This window comes from Trichomycterus rosablanca, chromosome 5, assembly GCF_030014385.1.
Source record: "Trichomycterus rosablanca isolate fTriRos1 chromosome 5, fTriRos1.hap1, whole genome shotgun sequence".
Lineage (NCBI taxonomy): Eukaryota > Metazoa > Chordata > Actinopteri > Siluriformes > Trichomycteridae > Trichomycterus > Trichomycterus rosablanca.
Window position 1 is genome coordinate 15,134,681 of NC_085992.1, and position 17,989 is coordinate 15,152,669.

Consider the following 17,989-nt stretch of genomic DNA (forward strand, 5'->3'; position numbering starts at 1 on the left):
TCCTCGTTCAGGGCAACATTATTGCAAGGAGTAAAGGATGTTATATTTGGGGAATTTGAAAATAATAGATTAAGAGAAAAGGGGGACAAATGCAAAAATAGCACAAAATAGAACAAGAACTAATCAAAAGTTGAAATACATTTGTTAATGAAATGTACATATCAAAAGTCTACACATTCCTGTTATAGCACCATGTTTTTGTGAAAATTAACCAAGATAAACCATTTCAAATTTATTTACACCTTCATTGTGACCTAGAATCTGTACTAGAAGAGCTGAACTTTACATGGGGTTAATTAGAAGAACTCACTACTATTTAACATGAGTTTGAATGTGAGTGGTTCAATCAGAACGCAGCCACATCCCCAACCACATGATTTCAGTTCTTGATTTTTTTCCCCTCTAAATGATTTGTTTGTTTTTTAATTGAACTGCATTTTTTAGGTCACATTAAAAGGTGAAAGTAAATCTAAAATTATCTTGGTCCGATTTTTTACATCACAACACTCTTGAAGACTTTTTTTTTTTTATATTTACTGTACGTCAAACTACTTTGTCCAAAAACTTTCACAAACTTTTTTTTCTATTTTTATTTATGCATTTTCTCCCATTTTCTCCCAATTTAGCGTAGTCAATTTGTCTTCCGCTGCTGGGGGATCCCTGATTGCAGTCGAGGTGGGTATATTGCTGCTCACGCCTTCTCTGACCTGCGCACAGCCCTTAGCAGAACCCTTTTTCAACCATGCACTCTGCACAGGCGCCTCTCTATCTGCCAATCAGTCCTTACACAGCGTTTGAAGACCCCACCCAAACCGGAGGTAACGCTGTGTTTCAAACCGAAGAGTTCACAATCTCAGCGCTAGTGTGTCACCGGAATATCCCGCTAGGAAATGTAATGGTTATGTTTACTGTGGATTTTCTAAAAGTCAGTATTTTTTGGGTCAAAAAAAATATACGAAGTGATGAGTTTGGATGGTGCAGCGGTCTAACATGCTAGCCTACCTTTGCTGAGATCTTGAGCTCTCAAGTTAGAATTTCTGTTTATCGGCTGGCCAATAGCATAGCTAAGTCTGGAAATAATGGAGATCAGTGTACGATACTGACCCTGTGTGATTCCTGTGTTTTAGCTTCATGCAGGTAAAAAGAAGCGGTTGGCTACTACACATCTGTCAGAAGGGGGCGTGTGTTAAAAACGGCCCTCCCAGATCAGGGTACGGGTCTGCTCCCATATGACCAGCCCTAGACCAAACCTACCCCATAAACGCTACCCATCCCGTAAACCATTCACAGTTTAGAGTTCTGAGCTTGTAAAAGATACCACACATGGAGCAGCATTTTATTAATTTAAATCTCAGCAGTGTTTCCGACCTGGCCAGGCATCCTACAGACACAACCATGTGTGTCTTAAAAAGGGAAGGATGTATAGGGTTTGTCATCAATTCGCGACCTCCCGGACTGGTCAATGTGCCAGCAAAAGTAGTGGGAGATTCGCGTCAAGCATAGCATGACTTACCCTACACTTTATGGCTCAGTTTGAGAACCAGCTGCTGGTTGGTAAAAAGAATTGGCCAGTGACTGCACATGGATAAGTCTACGTCTATTTAAAACCTGAACTAGGGTGGTGCGAGTGGCAGGAAGTTACAATAGGGAACTGAAAATTATGAGAAAAACCTTAAATATATAAAAAAATTAAAAAAGAAGTCTGACGGGACAAACGTGTTTTACAAGCACCACTCTTATTTAGAGCTCAGAGTTTGTTTTAGACATAATTAAACCTTTCTTGACACTCACATTTAAGCAATAATCTCCCACCAGATTCTCCTGACTTCAATGCTATACTGAGAAAAAGACAGGTCACACCAGTGCACTCATGTATATAAAGTAAAGCATATAGAGAAGAAGTGGAAGTTGCACCTCCATGTGTCACAGGTAGTAAATTCCTACAACTATAAGTAAAAAATATGTTCATCCATTTCTCACCTTCCTCAGCTTCTCTTTCTTGTTTCTGCAGCATCTGCTGTTCTGGTGGTAGAGCCTGCTGAAGGAGCTGCATGTAGAATTCATTCTCCTTCTGCACCTCTTTCTGTTTGCGCAGACGCATCTTATAGCTTACGTAGCTCTTAAATCCAAAGCCCAGCGTCACCACCGGGTACCCAATACTACACAGGTAAAGAGTAAGGGTTAAACCATGGTGAAACATTAAATTAGGGTTAGAGAAACAGATATAGCATGCTGACTAGGAATCAGGGATGTATTGAATGTAGGGCTGGGCAATTTTGCAAAAAAAAAAAAAAAAACCTTGATTATTTTAAAATTATAACCGATTCTCGATTACGATTTCGATTTTTTTGTTCTTGTATAATGCAATTGAAATAAGACTCAAATGTCTTTTTTTGCATTGTAATTTAAAAGACTGCAGAAGTGCAAAAATAGTAACAGCACCACCTATAATTATCCTTTTAAGGGACTCAAACTTTATAACAATAACAATATCACAATGATTAACAATAATTAAAACAAAATAGAAATCTGAATTATCTATATCCTTTATAAGAAAAGCTAAAATTATTTTAAATAATGTGCAGCAGAACCTCCTTACATTAGGAAAAGGTTTCTTAAAAGGAACACGAGCCTGTACTGTGCTGTTTCCACCACTGAGTGAGTCTGTATCAGTATTTACACTGGGGGGAGGGGGGGGCATCAAATAAGCAGTCAGCTTAGCTTTGATTTTGTCCTCTTGTGATTGGGGGGTGGATGGAGGGGGCAAGTTCTGCTTCTAACAATATAGACTACAATTCCCATGCTCCCACGGACTGTCACCTGACTATTACATGTCCCGGTCAGCCAATCCTGATCGCGCTCATCGGCTCCGGAGTTTGATTTAGTTCGGCTGTGTTTGATTCACTCTTAATTAAACTCTTCTGTTTGTGTCTCGTTTTGTTGATCGTGTTTGCGCTCCTTATTTCTGAATCTAACCGTTACCGTTTAAAATCTTGTTGTCTTCCGTTTACTGTTTTAGTCTATCCTCTGGTTTTGGACTCCTGATTCTGTACACTGTTTTTGCCTTTTTGATATTAAACTTTCCTTGATTTATATTCCACGAGCGTCTGGTCAGTTTCTGCCTCGTGACATGTTAGTATTTTACTTAAAATATAAAGTATGTAAATAATCGCGATTGTCACATTTCTAACATCAGGTGAAAACATTCATGCGAATTAACCGAATTAATCGTGAAAATCGCCCAACCCTAATTGAATGTTGGGCTGACTGTTTCTTGTAGTTTGTGTGTAGAATGCAGCAGATCTAATCAGCATAAAGACCTTTTGTACATTAAAGATTCTCTTTTATATCTACACTTGTGAACTGGATCAAACCCAACCCACTAACTGACGTAATCAATACATCTTCCAGTGTGTGGCAAAGAGGTTATGTTTTCCATGCAGGACCAGACTGAAGCCACATCATCCACTTCATGTGATTTTGCTTTGCATTTGCTATTGCTTAGATATTTGGTGAGACATTCTTCTAGGATTACACCACTGACAGAGCACACAGTGGTGACAAAGTCATTTTTCAAAGCAGACTAGAGATGTGGCACTGACAACCTAAAATTAGAATGAAGTTTTTTTCCATTGACTTTGCTAATCACTGTTTAGGCAAAATATATATTTATTCAAACCAGGGACGCAAATTTGTCCGTGTCTTTTAACAGAGAGCCGACAAGCTCACACGTACAGTCATAATACAGTGGGGTCAAAAAGTATTTAGTCAACCACTGATTGTGCAAGTTCTCCTACTTAGAAAGATGAGAGAGGTCTGTAATTTTCATCATAGGTACACTTCAACTATGAGAGACAAAATGAGAAAAAAAATCCAGGAAATCCCATAGTAGGATTTTTAAAGAATTTATTTGTAAATTATGGTGGGAAATAAGTATTTGGTCAATAACAAACAAGCAAGATTTCTGGCTCTCACAGACCTGTAACTTCTTTAAGAAGCTCTTCTGTCCTCCACTTGTTACCTGTATTAATGGCACCTGTTTGACCTCGTTATCTGTATAAAAGACACCTGTCCACAGCCTCAAACAGTCAGACTCCAAACTCAACCATGGCCAAGACTAAAGAGCTGTCGAAGGACACCAGGAAGAAAATTGTAGACCTGCACCAGGCTGGGAAGAGTGAATCTACAATAGGCAAGCAGGTTGGTGTGAATAAATCAACTGTGGGAGCAATTGTAAGAAAATGGAAGACATACAAGACCATTGATAATCTCCCTCAATCTGGGGCCCCACGCAAGATCTCATCCCGTGGGGTCAAAATGATCATGAGAACGGTGAGCAAAAATCCCAGAACTACACGGAGGGACCTGATGAATGACCTGCAGAGAGCTGGGACCTGTTTGGAGGAAGAAGAATGCTGAAGAACACCATACCTACTGTGAAGCATGGGGGTGGAAACATCATGCTTTGGGGCTGTTTTTCTGCAAAGGGGACAGGACGATTGATCCGTGTTAAGGGAAGAATGAACGGGGCCATGTATCGTGAGATTTTAAGCCAAAACCTGCTTCCATCAGTGAGAGCATTGAAGATGGAACGTGGCTGGGTCTTCCAGCATGACAATGATCCCAAACACACCGCTCGGGCAACGAAGGAGTGGCTCCGTAAAAAGCATTTCAAGGTCCTGGAGTGGCCTAGCCAGTCTCCAGACCTCAACCCCATAGAAAATTTGTGGAGTCCGTGTTGCCCAGCGACAGCCCCAAAACATCACTGCTCTAGAGGAGATCTGCATGGAGGAATGGGCCAAAATACCAGCTACAGTGTGTGCAAACCTGGTGAAGACTTACAGGAAACGTTTGATCTCTGTCATTGCCAACAAAGGTTATGTTACAAAGTATTGAGTTGAACTTTTGTTATTGACCAAATACTTATTTTCCACCATAATTTACAAATAAATTCGTTAAAAATCCTACAATGTGATTTCCTGGATTTTTTTTCTCATTTTGTCTCTCATAGTTGAAGTGCACCTATGATGAAAATTACAGACCTCTCTCATCTTTCTAAGCAGGAGAACCTGCACAATCAGTGGCTGACTAAATACTTTTTGGCCCCACTGTATAAAACATCAAGCCTCATATAAATAAATTCTTTTGTTTGTGCATTTTTCTCCCCTTTTTCTCCCTTTCAGCGTGTCCAATTGCTTCATGCTTCTTCTCCACCAATGCCGATCCCCGCTCTGATTGAGGAGAATGAGGCTAACCCACGCCCCCTCCGACACATGGGCAGCATGCCGTATGCATTTTGTCACCTAAACTTTGACGAGTGCAATGCGGATCAGCACTGTGTACGAAGGAAGAGACACACACCCTGACAGCACTCTTTTCCCATCTCTGTGCAGGCGCCATCAATCAGCCAGCAGAGGTCCTAATTGCATTCGTTATGAGAGAGTCCCTATCCGGCTTTTTAGTATCCCACCCCTATCTGAACAACAAGCCAATCGTTGTTCATGTGGCTGCTCAGCCCAGCCGGCAGGTTTCAGCGTGTGTTTATACCGCTGCACCACCTGAGCGGCCGTCTTCATGCTTTCTTGAGTAAAAACCACTAAGTAAACACGCTAATAAAGAAATACAGATGCAGGTGGTGTATTAAAGACTCCATACAGACCCAAAACAGCTTCCGTTAGGTATTTTAATGCGTATTCTATAAATAACTTATTTTTCATTTTTAATCAACCACTTTATTCTGGACAGGTTGGGAAACCCTGGGTGCAAGGTAGGGCACCAATCCATCACAGGGCTTCGGCCATCCTCCTCTCAGACAGAGCCAATTATGTCTGTGTAGACGCCCAGCCAGCTGAGAGTGGACTGGCATAATAAACCATTGCATAAACCAACATCATTGTTTTCCTGTTTGAGCTACATTCTCCAAAGGTGGTTGTAAGTGGACCTGAGCTGGCACATGAGCACTGCAGCTAAGTAAGGGTGCGTCTCAAATCAGCACTCTTATTCTATGGAGATCTGTGCACCCTCAACTGAAAACAAGCCTCAGCTCAGCTAAAAATTAATAAAAATAACCGACAGCATTGATATGACCGTGACTTCTTTAAAATAGGCATGTAGAACTCACATATGTTCAGCTAGCACAAATTTAAGGTTGTGTCCTAAAGGGCATACTATGCACTACATAGTGATGATATTAATGCTGTTTCAGCAATGGGTTTTTTTAATCCTGCAGTATGTGGGTTGGGTCTTGGCAACATAAATTAATATGCTGCAGCTATCACTGTCTCCTAAATATTACGTACAGCTTTACAAACTTTATTGTGCACATAAATGTCACAATCACAGACTGAGTACTGTTACAGGGCCTGGTTACAAGGTAAAGATGTCTCTAGTCAATTTTATTAATAGCTATGGCTCCATATTGATTTTCAATATTCAAAAATGAGGAGTTCAAAGATACTTTTTTATGTTCCTTACCAGTGTGCTGCGAACGGACGGCAGAGATCCACATGGAAGTCTTTTAGATCCTTAAAGCGTATAGCTGCTTCAATATAAACAAACAGGATCCACAGGGACACAGTGGGAAGGCAGACCCCTCTTTCTGTAAAAGAGCAGAAGATGGAATTTAGCAACTACACAATGATCGAACTATTACAGACAGGCATGTCCGTTCCTTATGATACTGATATTGTAGCTCTGAATATCTACCAATGCTCAGCATGGATTAGATACCAAGTATTTTGCCAGTGTGGAAAAAACAGGAGCACATAGATTTAAAAAAATGAACAAACAAGCACCTATTAGACCGCCTGTGCCAAAAAGTATTTAGTCTAGCTTTTAGACTAGCTTTAAGGTGACCATTCTGAAACAGGGGCTATAAAGCTCACTTGACTGTGAACAGTGAAACCTCTATTTCATTCGCTTCTTGGCTGGGTTTTTTTAGTGGTTCTTAAATAACACTTGATCATCCAGACCTTTTTTCCATTTAGCTTAAAGTAACAGTTTGGGATTTTTACCTTGCCTTGGAAAAGGGACTACTGTTCCATGCTCCACATACTTTGTACTTACAGACGATTCTTAAAACAGATGTCTTAGGGACCTGGAGTTGCTCAGGAATGGTCCTAGTAAAAATAATGGTTTTTTTTTTTTGATTGGGACAGAACTGCATAGGCCTAGAAAAGTCACCATCAACCATCAACAGTGGCGGTTTGGATTTTTGCAATATGCTATCCTCAGGAATGATCTGGGTGCCTGCACGAATGGCGGAGGTGGCCACGTGGAGCTTAGCGTGGCTTTCTGTATGCAATACGGCTCTGTGTGGAAACCCAACACTGGCATGTGATGAGAAGATTGTACATGTCAGAGGGGATGTGTGGTGATTTGGCTCTCCTTGATCAGATCCAGGGTTGTGAAACCCTGAAATCCCATGGCTACCATGACATACATGTGTCCTACAAGTGTATGTAAACTTTTGACTCAGCTTTATTACAGCTGCCACTAAAGTATGGAAGCAGCAAGCTGTGTGTATCAAAAACAAAAGTTGGCAAAGCATTTCTCTCTCATACGGTGACGGTTGCCGTTTCCACATACTGCTAACTCTTGCGGAATTTCATCTACCGACGCTTAACCTTTAGCAAGTGATGTTAGCTTGATGGCTATGTGGCACAGATGGCGTGCCATTTCATGCACCATTAAGTGTGTTTCCACATCTGCTGATTGGAAATTAACCGAGCGTAGACAATAGAAAGACTGGAATGTGCACAGTATCATTTATTCGAAATGTCATTTTTACTGTGTATTAAACAACTTGTATTTAAAAAGGAAGAAGCATGTTCTTATCTCTGTGAGTATTTCAGTCAACTATATGGCCGAAAGTATCTGGACACCTGATTAGGAGTTTGTTTGACATGCCATTCCGATACTATAGGAGTTAATATAAATGTCATGCTTCTTTTTGTGACTAACAGCCTTTACTCATCTGGCAATGCTTTCCAGGACAATTTGTGCCTATTTAATCAGAGGCGTTGGATGAGAGGTCCAACTTGTTTCCTAAATTGTTGCCACTAAGTGATGAGTTTTTAATTATATACCCTTTAGCAATGGGTGTAGCTGAAACACCTGAACTTAATAGTTAGAAGGGATGCCCACTTACTTTTGGCCATATAGTGGTTTCTTTACGCTCCCGTGAGCGTAAATTCTTAGATACCTTAAAATGCTGCCTACTTAGGTGCCTACTTTGTTACACAGAGGGAGATTTTAGCCCATTGGTTTGAATGGCCTGAGGCTAACTGTATTAGCTTAGTATGCAGAACTGCGGCGATGTAATCTCTGTCCAAGTAGTGCCTTATTATAAGTTAGAAGTTCTATTAGAATCTTATGTACTTAGGCAGCTGCCTAGGTAGGCAGTAGGCAGCTCACTACGTTTTCAGACAGACCCAATATACAGTATATTATATAGTCACATTGTCAGCAGATTTTTAGTGGGGGTTATCTGGGGGGTGTACAAAATAATCTAAGGTATGGGGAATCTCTAAGAAATAAGTCTGAATGCCACTGTAATAATACCAATGCCCACTATTTCTGTACCCTATCTGGACCTGTTCTGTAGCATTTAGGCTACTTTGCTGCTGTATTTTGTTCTGCACTAGAAAACAGAAATGATAGAAATTCTAAAAATGAGACCTAATCTGTAATCATGCCCTTAATGTGACAACCCCAGGTGTGGGTGAGTGAGAGGTTTGTGTCGAACCTCTGCCAGCACACAATGCTCTGTCGCTAGTTGTGAGCTAGAGTGCAAAATTTGGCAGCACTTATTACACGCCTACAAATGATTTATATACAACAGAGCACCAAAGCACCATGTTCCTAATAAAGAGCTTTCAGCTTCTGACGAAATATGCTGGCTTTAGTCAATAGCTATTTGAACCACTGCTTAGTGTGGATTTGTTTCTTGGAAGGGCATCCGTAATAAAATCTGTTTATCTTGATGTCTCCCAAGTAATAAAACTCGCATTTAGATGGTAATAAAGCAACTAAAGAGCGAGCAAGTTTCTAGCTTCAGTTACTCTGCTTCTCTGGTGCCTCTGGTATGGGCATAATAACAGAGCTTACGTTTACATTTGCGTTTGCCCATTGACTCTGGGGAAACCAGACCCACAACGACCCTGCCTAGGATAAAACAGTGGTAGAACATAAAATTAAAGCGTCTCTTGATACTTCGAGTTCGTGATAGCATATCCTTACAGGTCCTTTGGTGGTGAAGCAGCTCAAGAATCATGTCCTTTCGCCGCTCAGATGGCAGAGCGGTAAAAAAGCACTGGTTTCGAATCCAGCTCTGCCTTACCGGCTCGAGGCCGAGTGGCAACATGAACAACGATTGGCCTGTTGTTCAGTTTGGGGGTCGGGACAAAGAGCCGGATGTGGGTCTCTCTCTGTCAGCAATTACGACCTCTGCTGGCTGATTAGAGGCGCCCACAAAGATATGAGGAAGGAGTGCTCTCAGGGTGTGTCTCTCCGCATGCAACGCTAAGTGGCACAACACTTGGGTTAGCTTCGATCTCCTCGGACAGGGCAGGGTTCGGCATAGGCAGACAGGAAGCACGACGCAAAATTGGATAATTGGATGCGCCAAAGGGGGAGAAAAAGGGGATAAAATGCAAAAAAAAATATATAATCATGTAATTTCGTTTTTATCAACCGCTTTATCCTGGTCAGGGTCGCGGTGGGTCCAGTTCCAGCCGAAAACACTAAGCGCTAGGCAGGAATACCATGGACCAATCCATCACAGGGCTTTGGCTACAGCAGTATCTGCGTAGACGCCCGGCCGGCCGATGGCACAGTGGTGGTGAGCTAGCAAAACAGACATATCAGAGATACTCTGAATCTACTACTAAGCATAGGACAAATAAGATTAGGTTGCGACACATGCTGGTTGATGGCTGGATTAACGGTGGCTTTGATTTACCTGTGTGCCAGACGTACTGCACCCACACATACGTGCTGGCAGCGAAGAACAGCCACTGCACAGGGATGAAGAGCAGGCAAATGATGTCTGATGTAAACGCCACACACACAAAAAATACTGAGAAGGCCTGGAAGAAAGAGAATTACAAATTAGCCGCTTCATGAGATCAGTCTATGCTCCCAAATTAACAGAACGGATTTAACCGGATCTGAAGAAAACTCCGATGAATTTAAATCATGCAATATTAAAGCCAGATGAACTTCTTTACAGTCAGATATACAGATACACAGATAAACATCATAGTGCAATATTAAACAGTAGCAATCCTAGAATTATTTTAAAAAGATGTCAAGACAACTGGGATTCTTCCAGGTCAATATTACATTTGCCTACTGACAGACATACTTATAAGCATATTAGGCAGTTGTAGCCTAGCAGTAAAGGTACTGGACTAGTAATCAAAAGATCGCTTAGACAATACACCGATCAGCCATAACATTAAAACCACCTACTGGTTTCTACACACACTGTCCATTTTATGGCACTTTGTAGTTCTACAATTACTGACTGTAGTCCATCTGTTTCTCTACATACTTTTTTAACCTGCTCTTACCCTGTTCTTCAATGGTCAGGACCCCCACAGGACCACCACAGAGCAGGTATTATTTAGGTGGAGGATCATTTTCAGCACTGCAGCGACAATAACATGGTGGTGGTGTGTTAGTGTGTGTTGTGCTAGTATGAGTGGATCAGACACAGCAGCGCTGCTGGAGTTTCTAAATACCGTGTCCACTCACTGTCCACTCTATTAGACACATCTACCTAGTTGGTCCACCTTGTAGATGTAAAGTCAGAGACGATCGCTCATCTATTGCTGCTGTTTGAGTTCATCAGTGCCTTCATCAGTGGTCAAAGGACGCTGCCCACGGGGCGCTGTTGGCTGGATATTTTTGGTTGGTGGACTATTCTCAGTCCAGCAGTGATAGTGAGGTGTTTAAAAACTTCATCAGAGCTGGTGTCTTATCCACTCATACCAACACAACACACACTAACACACCACCACCATGTCAGTGTCACTGCAGTGCTGAGAATGATCCACCACCCAAATAATACCTGCTCCGTAGTGGTCCTGTGGGGGTCCTGACCATTAAAGAACAGCATAAAAGGGGGCTAACAAAGCATGCAGAGTAACAGATGGACTACAGTCAGTAATTGTAGAACTACAAAGTGCTTCTATATGGTAAGTGGAGCTGATAAAATGGACAGTGAGTGTAGAAACAAGGAGGTGGTTTTAATGTTACAGTACTGTAAGTCGCTTTGGATAAAAGCGTCTGCTAAATGCTGAAAATGTAAATGACAGCTAAGAGAAAGACAGACACACAAACACAGAGACGTACGGAGAGGCTCACCAGGCCCTGGTATCTGAAAGAGTCGTACACACTCCTGATGAACAGCCAAAAGGGCCAGAGGTACTCGAACCGGAACTCGAGCACAAAGTCGGCCAGCAGCACTAGCGCCCAAACCACCAGGAATTTCAGGTACAGGAAGGTGCTGAAAGATAAAGAGAAAGAAAATCAGGTTGATTTAATGTTATTCCATCACTTCATTTGGCATTCAAACACTACACCAAACTCAGAGTATGTCAGAGCTTGGAGTAAACAGGTGGTGCTTCAGTGCCTGCAGACCTAGGTACAAAACTTTTCATTTCCTTTGTGGGTTCTTTAGTTACTAGATGGGTACCAGTTTAAAATATCTATACTACACTGCTGTACACTACTTGGCAAAAAATTAGGGAATCTCTATAAATCCTTGTCCCTTGTCATAGTCACTCACATCCTTAATGCTTGCCTATTTGTTTTTGCTTCCAACACATCAACTTGTTGCCTAATTTATCCCACTCACTGTCCGGTGCCACTGTAATGAGTGTACCAGTGAACATAATGTTTAGACTGATATCAAGATTCCACTGTCTTCACAACTTTCAATTAAGCAATAGAACACGAGAGGGAGTGTGTTATCGCGAATAACATCACGGCTGTGATGATCTACGACCGAATCACAGCCGTGATGTTATTCTCGATAATACACTCCCTCTCGTGTTCTATTGCTTTTATACAACAGTTTTTACAAAATAAAGAAAGAAAATTAATCAAAGAAGCCCTGAATTTCATAATAAATAAGCTTTAATATTGACAACACAACGAATATAAAGTTTAACACTACAAAGCAGACATCCCAAGTTGCAAAACTTCTAGGAGCTGCTAACTGGGCTATTAAGCTAACATATTAATGTTCCCTACATAGTGCACTAGATTGTGTATCAGATCACGGATATATGTTCCCTACATAGTGCACTAGATAGTGAATTAGACAATTGATTTATGTTCCCTACACAGTGCGTTAGATTGTATATCAGATACCGGATTTAATACGCGATCGGGAAAAAATGCCTGTTGCCTGCGTGCGCGTTTGTGTGCATGAAGCTTGTCGTTACTGGCAACGCGTCAGTGGAGTAATACAGTTGTGGTGTGAAAAGACCGTGCTGTTATCACGAATATCAGCACGGTTAGAACTAGAGATGGGACGATCGATCGGCTATGAATCGGTATCGGCCGATTTTTAATCAAAATATGCTATCGGCGATCGGCGATATTTCCTAAAAGTAGCCGATCCGATCGTGTGATATATAAAGATCACGTTAAGTTAACAGCTCAGTGGATTGATCCAGACTTTGAGCTACGAAGCACCAACCATCACATCACCGTTCATCAACAATCGTACAGAAACCATCGTGAAAGCTCTTACGATGTAATTTTGCTGATTGTAATATTTACTTTAAAAAGATAATTCAACCCGGTCACATCTGAGTCGATTCTATCAGCACGTTATATAAACTCCTGGTTCACTTTGGTAAATCATAAGCGGTTCTTACTTGTGATGTAGATGAAAACAGAAGACGTTACAGAGCCAATCCGAGGCAAAAGTTTATTCATTACCAAATTCGTTAGTTCAGGATCATCTGCTGAACTTTTAGAAAACTTTTAGCTCCTTAGACGGAACGAGTCTGACTCGGTTACAGATCTGTGGTAATAGCAGTTTAATTAAGCTTTTTAATGAAGCTTTTTAATGTAAGAGTCACACAAAATGTTCTGTAGTAGCTGGTGTTTATTTAAAACCACGACATTTAATTAATAACAGTAAACACGGAGAGATAACCGAGAAGAGAAACTTACGCTTCGCATAAAAACGAATCAACTCATGAATCAATGAATCACTTATAGCGATACTGTGAACAAAGCTTCTAAAGGCGCGCGCGCGCGCTGCTCCGGTTTATCTTTACTGTGAGGCTCTTTTTAAGTTTATTTACTGCTAATCAACGCCCCCCCCCTGATCGGAATCGGCTATTGGCCGATGTCCCTGAAAGGAGATCGGAGATCGGAATCGGTGCCAAAAACCCCGATCGGTCCATCTCTAGTTAGAACGCTTCTCAACCAATCAGATTGTAAGGTCGGAACTACCTGTTGTATAAATGATAATAAAGAATAGTAATAAGGTGCTCACAAAACTAGCCCTGAAGATCAGGAATTCAGAACGTTAAGTTGTTTTAAAAATAACTATTACAAGTATGCTCAAGTAGGTTTTCCATTAAAACGGTGTGCAAACAAACCATTGCTGTCCCAAAACATTTCAGACAGACTCAAATTTTTGGCATTTAATGGCCAGCATGATTCTCAGTGGTTTGAGCGTGTTCTCTGGAGTGATGAGTCACGCTTCAAGCTGTGTACCAATGTTCCTGAACGCTGTGTTCATAGGTCAAGAGAAAAATTTAACCCATAATGCCTATCCATTACTACAAGACATGGATGAAGTGGAATCATGGTATTGGGTGTGTTTCCTGCATCTGGTTTTGGTGGGCTGGTGCGATGCAACAAAGGCCATCAATGCGAAAGGGGTATCAGAAAATGTTCAGACGTGGAGGCAGCCCTTTCTGTAATAAGTTGTGTGGTGGAAATAGAAAACAAGAGACCTTATTAAACAAGATAATGCACCAGCACACACAGCAACAACAATAATAAAGTCATGGCTAGAGCTGAATTCTGATTCTGTTTTGATGTTTTGACCTGGTCAGTAAATTTGCATCCCTATTTACATCCATATAATGGAATAAAGGTTGTCATCATAACAGTATTTTTTACAATTCACTTAATTTACGTTACAATATGGATAATGATATTTATATACACTTATCAGCCATAACATTAAAACCACCTCAATATTTCTACACTCACTGTCCATTTTATCAGCTCCACTAACCATATAGGAGCACTTTGTAGTTCTACAATTACTGACTGTAGTCCATCTGTTACTCTGCATGTTTTGTTAGCCCCCTTTTATACTGTTCTTCAATGGTCAGGACCCCCACAGGACCACCACAGAGCAGGTATTATTTGGGTGGTAGATCATTCTCAGCACTGCAGTGACAGTGACATGGTGGTGGTGTGTTAGTGTGTGTTGTGCTGGTATGAGTGGATAAGACACAGCAATGCTGATAGAGTTTTAAACCCCTCACTGTCACTGCTGGACTGAGAATAGTCCACCAAACAAAAATATCCAGCCAACAGCGCCCCGTGGGCAGTGCCCTGTGACCACTGATGAAGGTCTAGAAGATGACCAACTCAAACAGCAGCAATAGATGAGCGATCGTCTCTGAATTTACATCTACAAGGTGGACCAACTAGGTAGGAGTGTCTAATAGAGTGCACAGTGAGTGGATACGGTATTTAGAAACTCCAGCAGCCCTGCTGTGTCTGATCCACTCATACCAGCACAACACACACTAACACACCACCACCATGTCAGTGTCACTGCAGTGCTGAGAATGACCCACCACCTAAATAATACCTGCTCTGTGATGGTCCTGTGGGGGTCCTGGCCATTCAAGAACAGGGTAAAAGCATGTTAAAGTATGTAGAGAAACAAATGGACTACAGTCAGTAATTGCAGAACTACAAAGTGCTTCTATATGGTAAGTGGAGCTGATAAAATGGACAGTGAGTGTAGAATCAAGGAGGTGGTTTTAATGTTATGGCTGATCAGTGTATACTTATATAAAGAAAATGGTTTGCTATTTAGATGAACTATCACTGGATGGTCCTTAATCAAAAAAATATGATAAAAAAAAGAACCTAAAATATAAACTGTTTTCTCCTCCTCTACAAGGGCAGTAAATATGGCTACAAACTAACCGACATTAACTAGAGTGAAACTACAAAGTTTGTGGTAATGAAAAAAGGAAGCACAACACCACATATACAGCTACACTCAGTGGGTGATGCTTCTCTCAAAATTAAGCCTGGTAATAATAAAGATTATTCAAACTATAACTATGAACAGGTGTCATCAAGTCAAACTCTGCTAACATCATGCTGAATGTTTTGAGGCCAGGCTGGCTTCTAAGGAAAAGCGGTACCAACATGCTAACTATTAACAGTCAGCTTCCCTGCAAACGATGCTAGGCAAGTGGAAGCAGATAAAATCTGAAAGTAAAAACCTCTTTAGTGTGAACAGAATTCTGAACTAGTATATGAAGCAAGGCTACAGTAATAATTTAAGAAGCCATTGCTGTTTCTTGACCAACATTTGTAAAATGCTGCATTTTGTTGCTTTAGGAGTCATTTGAATACAAACAGTACTGAAATACAAACAGAAAACCTGCCAAATTGAAGCCAAATAATGTCAGATGGTTTTCTAAAACTAAAACGATTTCTACATTTAATTTAATTAAATTCAGGTCTGGGCTCCGGCTGGAGCATGTCTAAACTTTGATTCTTTTGTTGATGTGGAGGTATGATTAGGGTAATTGTCGTGGTGAAAGGTGAAATTCCTTCTTATCCTTAGCTATTACCCATTATCCTTTGGGTTTGGTTTTCTTCAGCTTGAACTGGGGCTTTATGTCGAATAGTTCCAAATATCAGTTAGATTTGGCACAAAACCGATAGATAGATAGATAGATAGATAGATAGATAGATAGATAGATAGATAGATAGATAGATAGATAGATAGATAGATAGATAGATAGATAGATAGATAGATAGATAGACAGACAGACAGACAGACAGACAGATAGATAGATAGATAGACAGACAGACACACAGATAGACAGACAGATAGATAGATAGACAGATAGATAGATAGATAGATAGATAGATAGATAGATAGATAGATAGATAGATAGATAGATAGATAGATAGATAGATAGATAGATAGATAGATAGATAGAGATAGATAGACACACAGATAGACAGACAGATAGATAGATAGATAGATAGATAGATAGATAGATAGATAGATAGATAGATAGATAGATAGATAGATAGATAGATAGATAGATAGATAGATAGATAGATAGATAGATAGAGATAGATAGACACACAGATAGACAGACAGACAGATAGATAGATAGATAGATAGATAGATAGATAGATAGATAGATAGATAGATAGATAGATAGATAGATAGATAGAGATAGATAGACACACAGATAGACAGACAGACAGATAGATAGATAGATAGATAGACAGACAGACAGACAGACAGACAGACAGACAGACAGACAGACAGATAGAGATAGATAGATAGACACACAGATAGACAGACAGACAGACAGACAGACAGATAGATAGATAAATTCAGCAATGACAATAAATCTATCTATCTATCTATCTATCTGTCTGTCTGTCTGTCTGTCTGTCTGTCTGTCTGTCTGTCTATCTGTGTGTCTATCTGTGTGTGTCTGTCTGTCTATCTATCTATCTATCTATCTGTGTGTGTGTCTATCTATCTATCTATCTATCTATCTATCTATCTATCTGTCTGTCTGTCTGTCTGTCTGTCTGTCTGTCTGTCTATCTGTGTGTCTATCTGTGTGTCTATCTGTGTGTCTATCTATCTATCTATCTATCTATCTATCTATCTATCTATCTGTCTGTCTGTCTGTCTGTCTGTCTGTCTGTCTGTCTGTCTGTCTGTCTGTCTGTCTGTCTATCTGTGTGTCTATCTGTGTGTCTATCTGTGTGTCTATCTATCTATCTATCTATCTATCTATCTATCTATCTATCTGTCTGTCTGTCTGTGTCTGTCTGTCTATCTGTGTGTCTATCTGTGTGTCTATCTGTGTGTCTATCTGTCTATCTATCTATCTATCTATCTATCTATCTATCTATCTATCTATCTATCTATCTATCTATCCTTCTATCTATCTATCTATCTATCTATCTATCCTTCTATCTATCTATCTATCTATCTATCTATCTATCTATCTATCGGTTTTGTGCCAAATCTAACTGATATTTGGAACTATTCGACATAAAGCCCCAGTTCAAGCTGAAGAAAACCAAACCCAAAGGATAATGGTGCCACCACAATGCTTTGCTGTGAGTATGGTGTTCTTTTGGTGATGTGCAGTTTGCACCAAATATACCTTTTGGAATCATGCCCTAAAATTCAACCTTCTTATCAGACCATCACACATTTCCCCATATGCTTTTGGCAGACTTTATGTAAGTTTTTGCATAATGTAGCCAAGTTTGGATGTTTTTCTTGCCACCCTACACCCCAGCCCAGATATATGAAAAATGTCCAACTTATATAGTTGATATCTCCAGTTTATGTTCTGTACCAAGCACCACGGAAATCAGAGCACACTTTTCCGATACTACGCAAACTATTTATTGTGCCAATTCAAGTATACATCCTTCCTGTTTATCAAAGGGTGTGGAAAAATCTAATTAGGGTAATCTTGATCGTGTTTAAATACAAAGTGCATTAGCTTCTATAAAGTAGCCTTCAAAACTTTAACACAGAATGACCGAAAAACAAAAAAATAATAATTCTGTAAGATGGGTTGAAATACGACAGAGCCACATGCCAACAATATCAGTGTTTACAACGCTATTGTTACAACAGTTTGTTATCCAACATGCTTTCGATAAACTACATTGGCCTTACTGACTCCAAATCCCAGTCTTT

At 40.4% G+C, this 17,989-nt stretch overlaps 1 protein-coding gene across 2 annotated transcripts in view; it reads right to left on the reverse strand.

The window, feature by feature from the left end:
* Positions 1-17,989, reverse strand: part of maco1b (macoilin 1b) — a 32,041-nt gene that overhangs the window by 11,564 nt on the left and 2,488 nt on the right. The window contains exons 2-5 of one of the 2 annotated variants that reach the window (XM_062995765.1): positions 11,371-11,512; positions 9,962-10,088; positions 6,475-6,598; positions 1,981-2,159 (exon numbers count right to left, since the gene is read on the reverse strand). In XM_062995765.1, the coding sequence (XP_062851835.1) occupies positions 1,981-2,159; positions 6,475-6,598; positions 9,962-10,088; positions 11,371-11,512 (572 nt within the window). Of the gene's footprint in view, positions 1-1,980; positions 2,160-6,474; positions 6,599-9,961; positions 10,089-11,358; positions 11,513-17,989 lie in introns of both variants that reach the window. The other variant, XM_062995764.1, reaches the window with a different exon arrangement.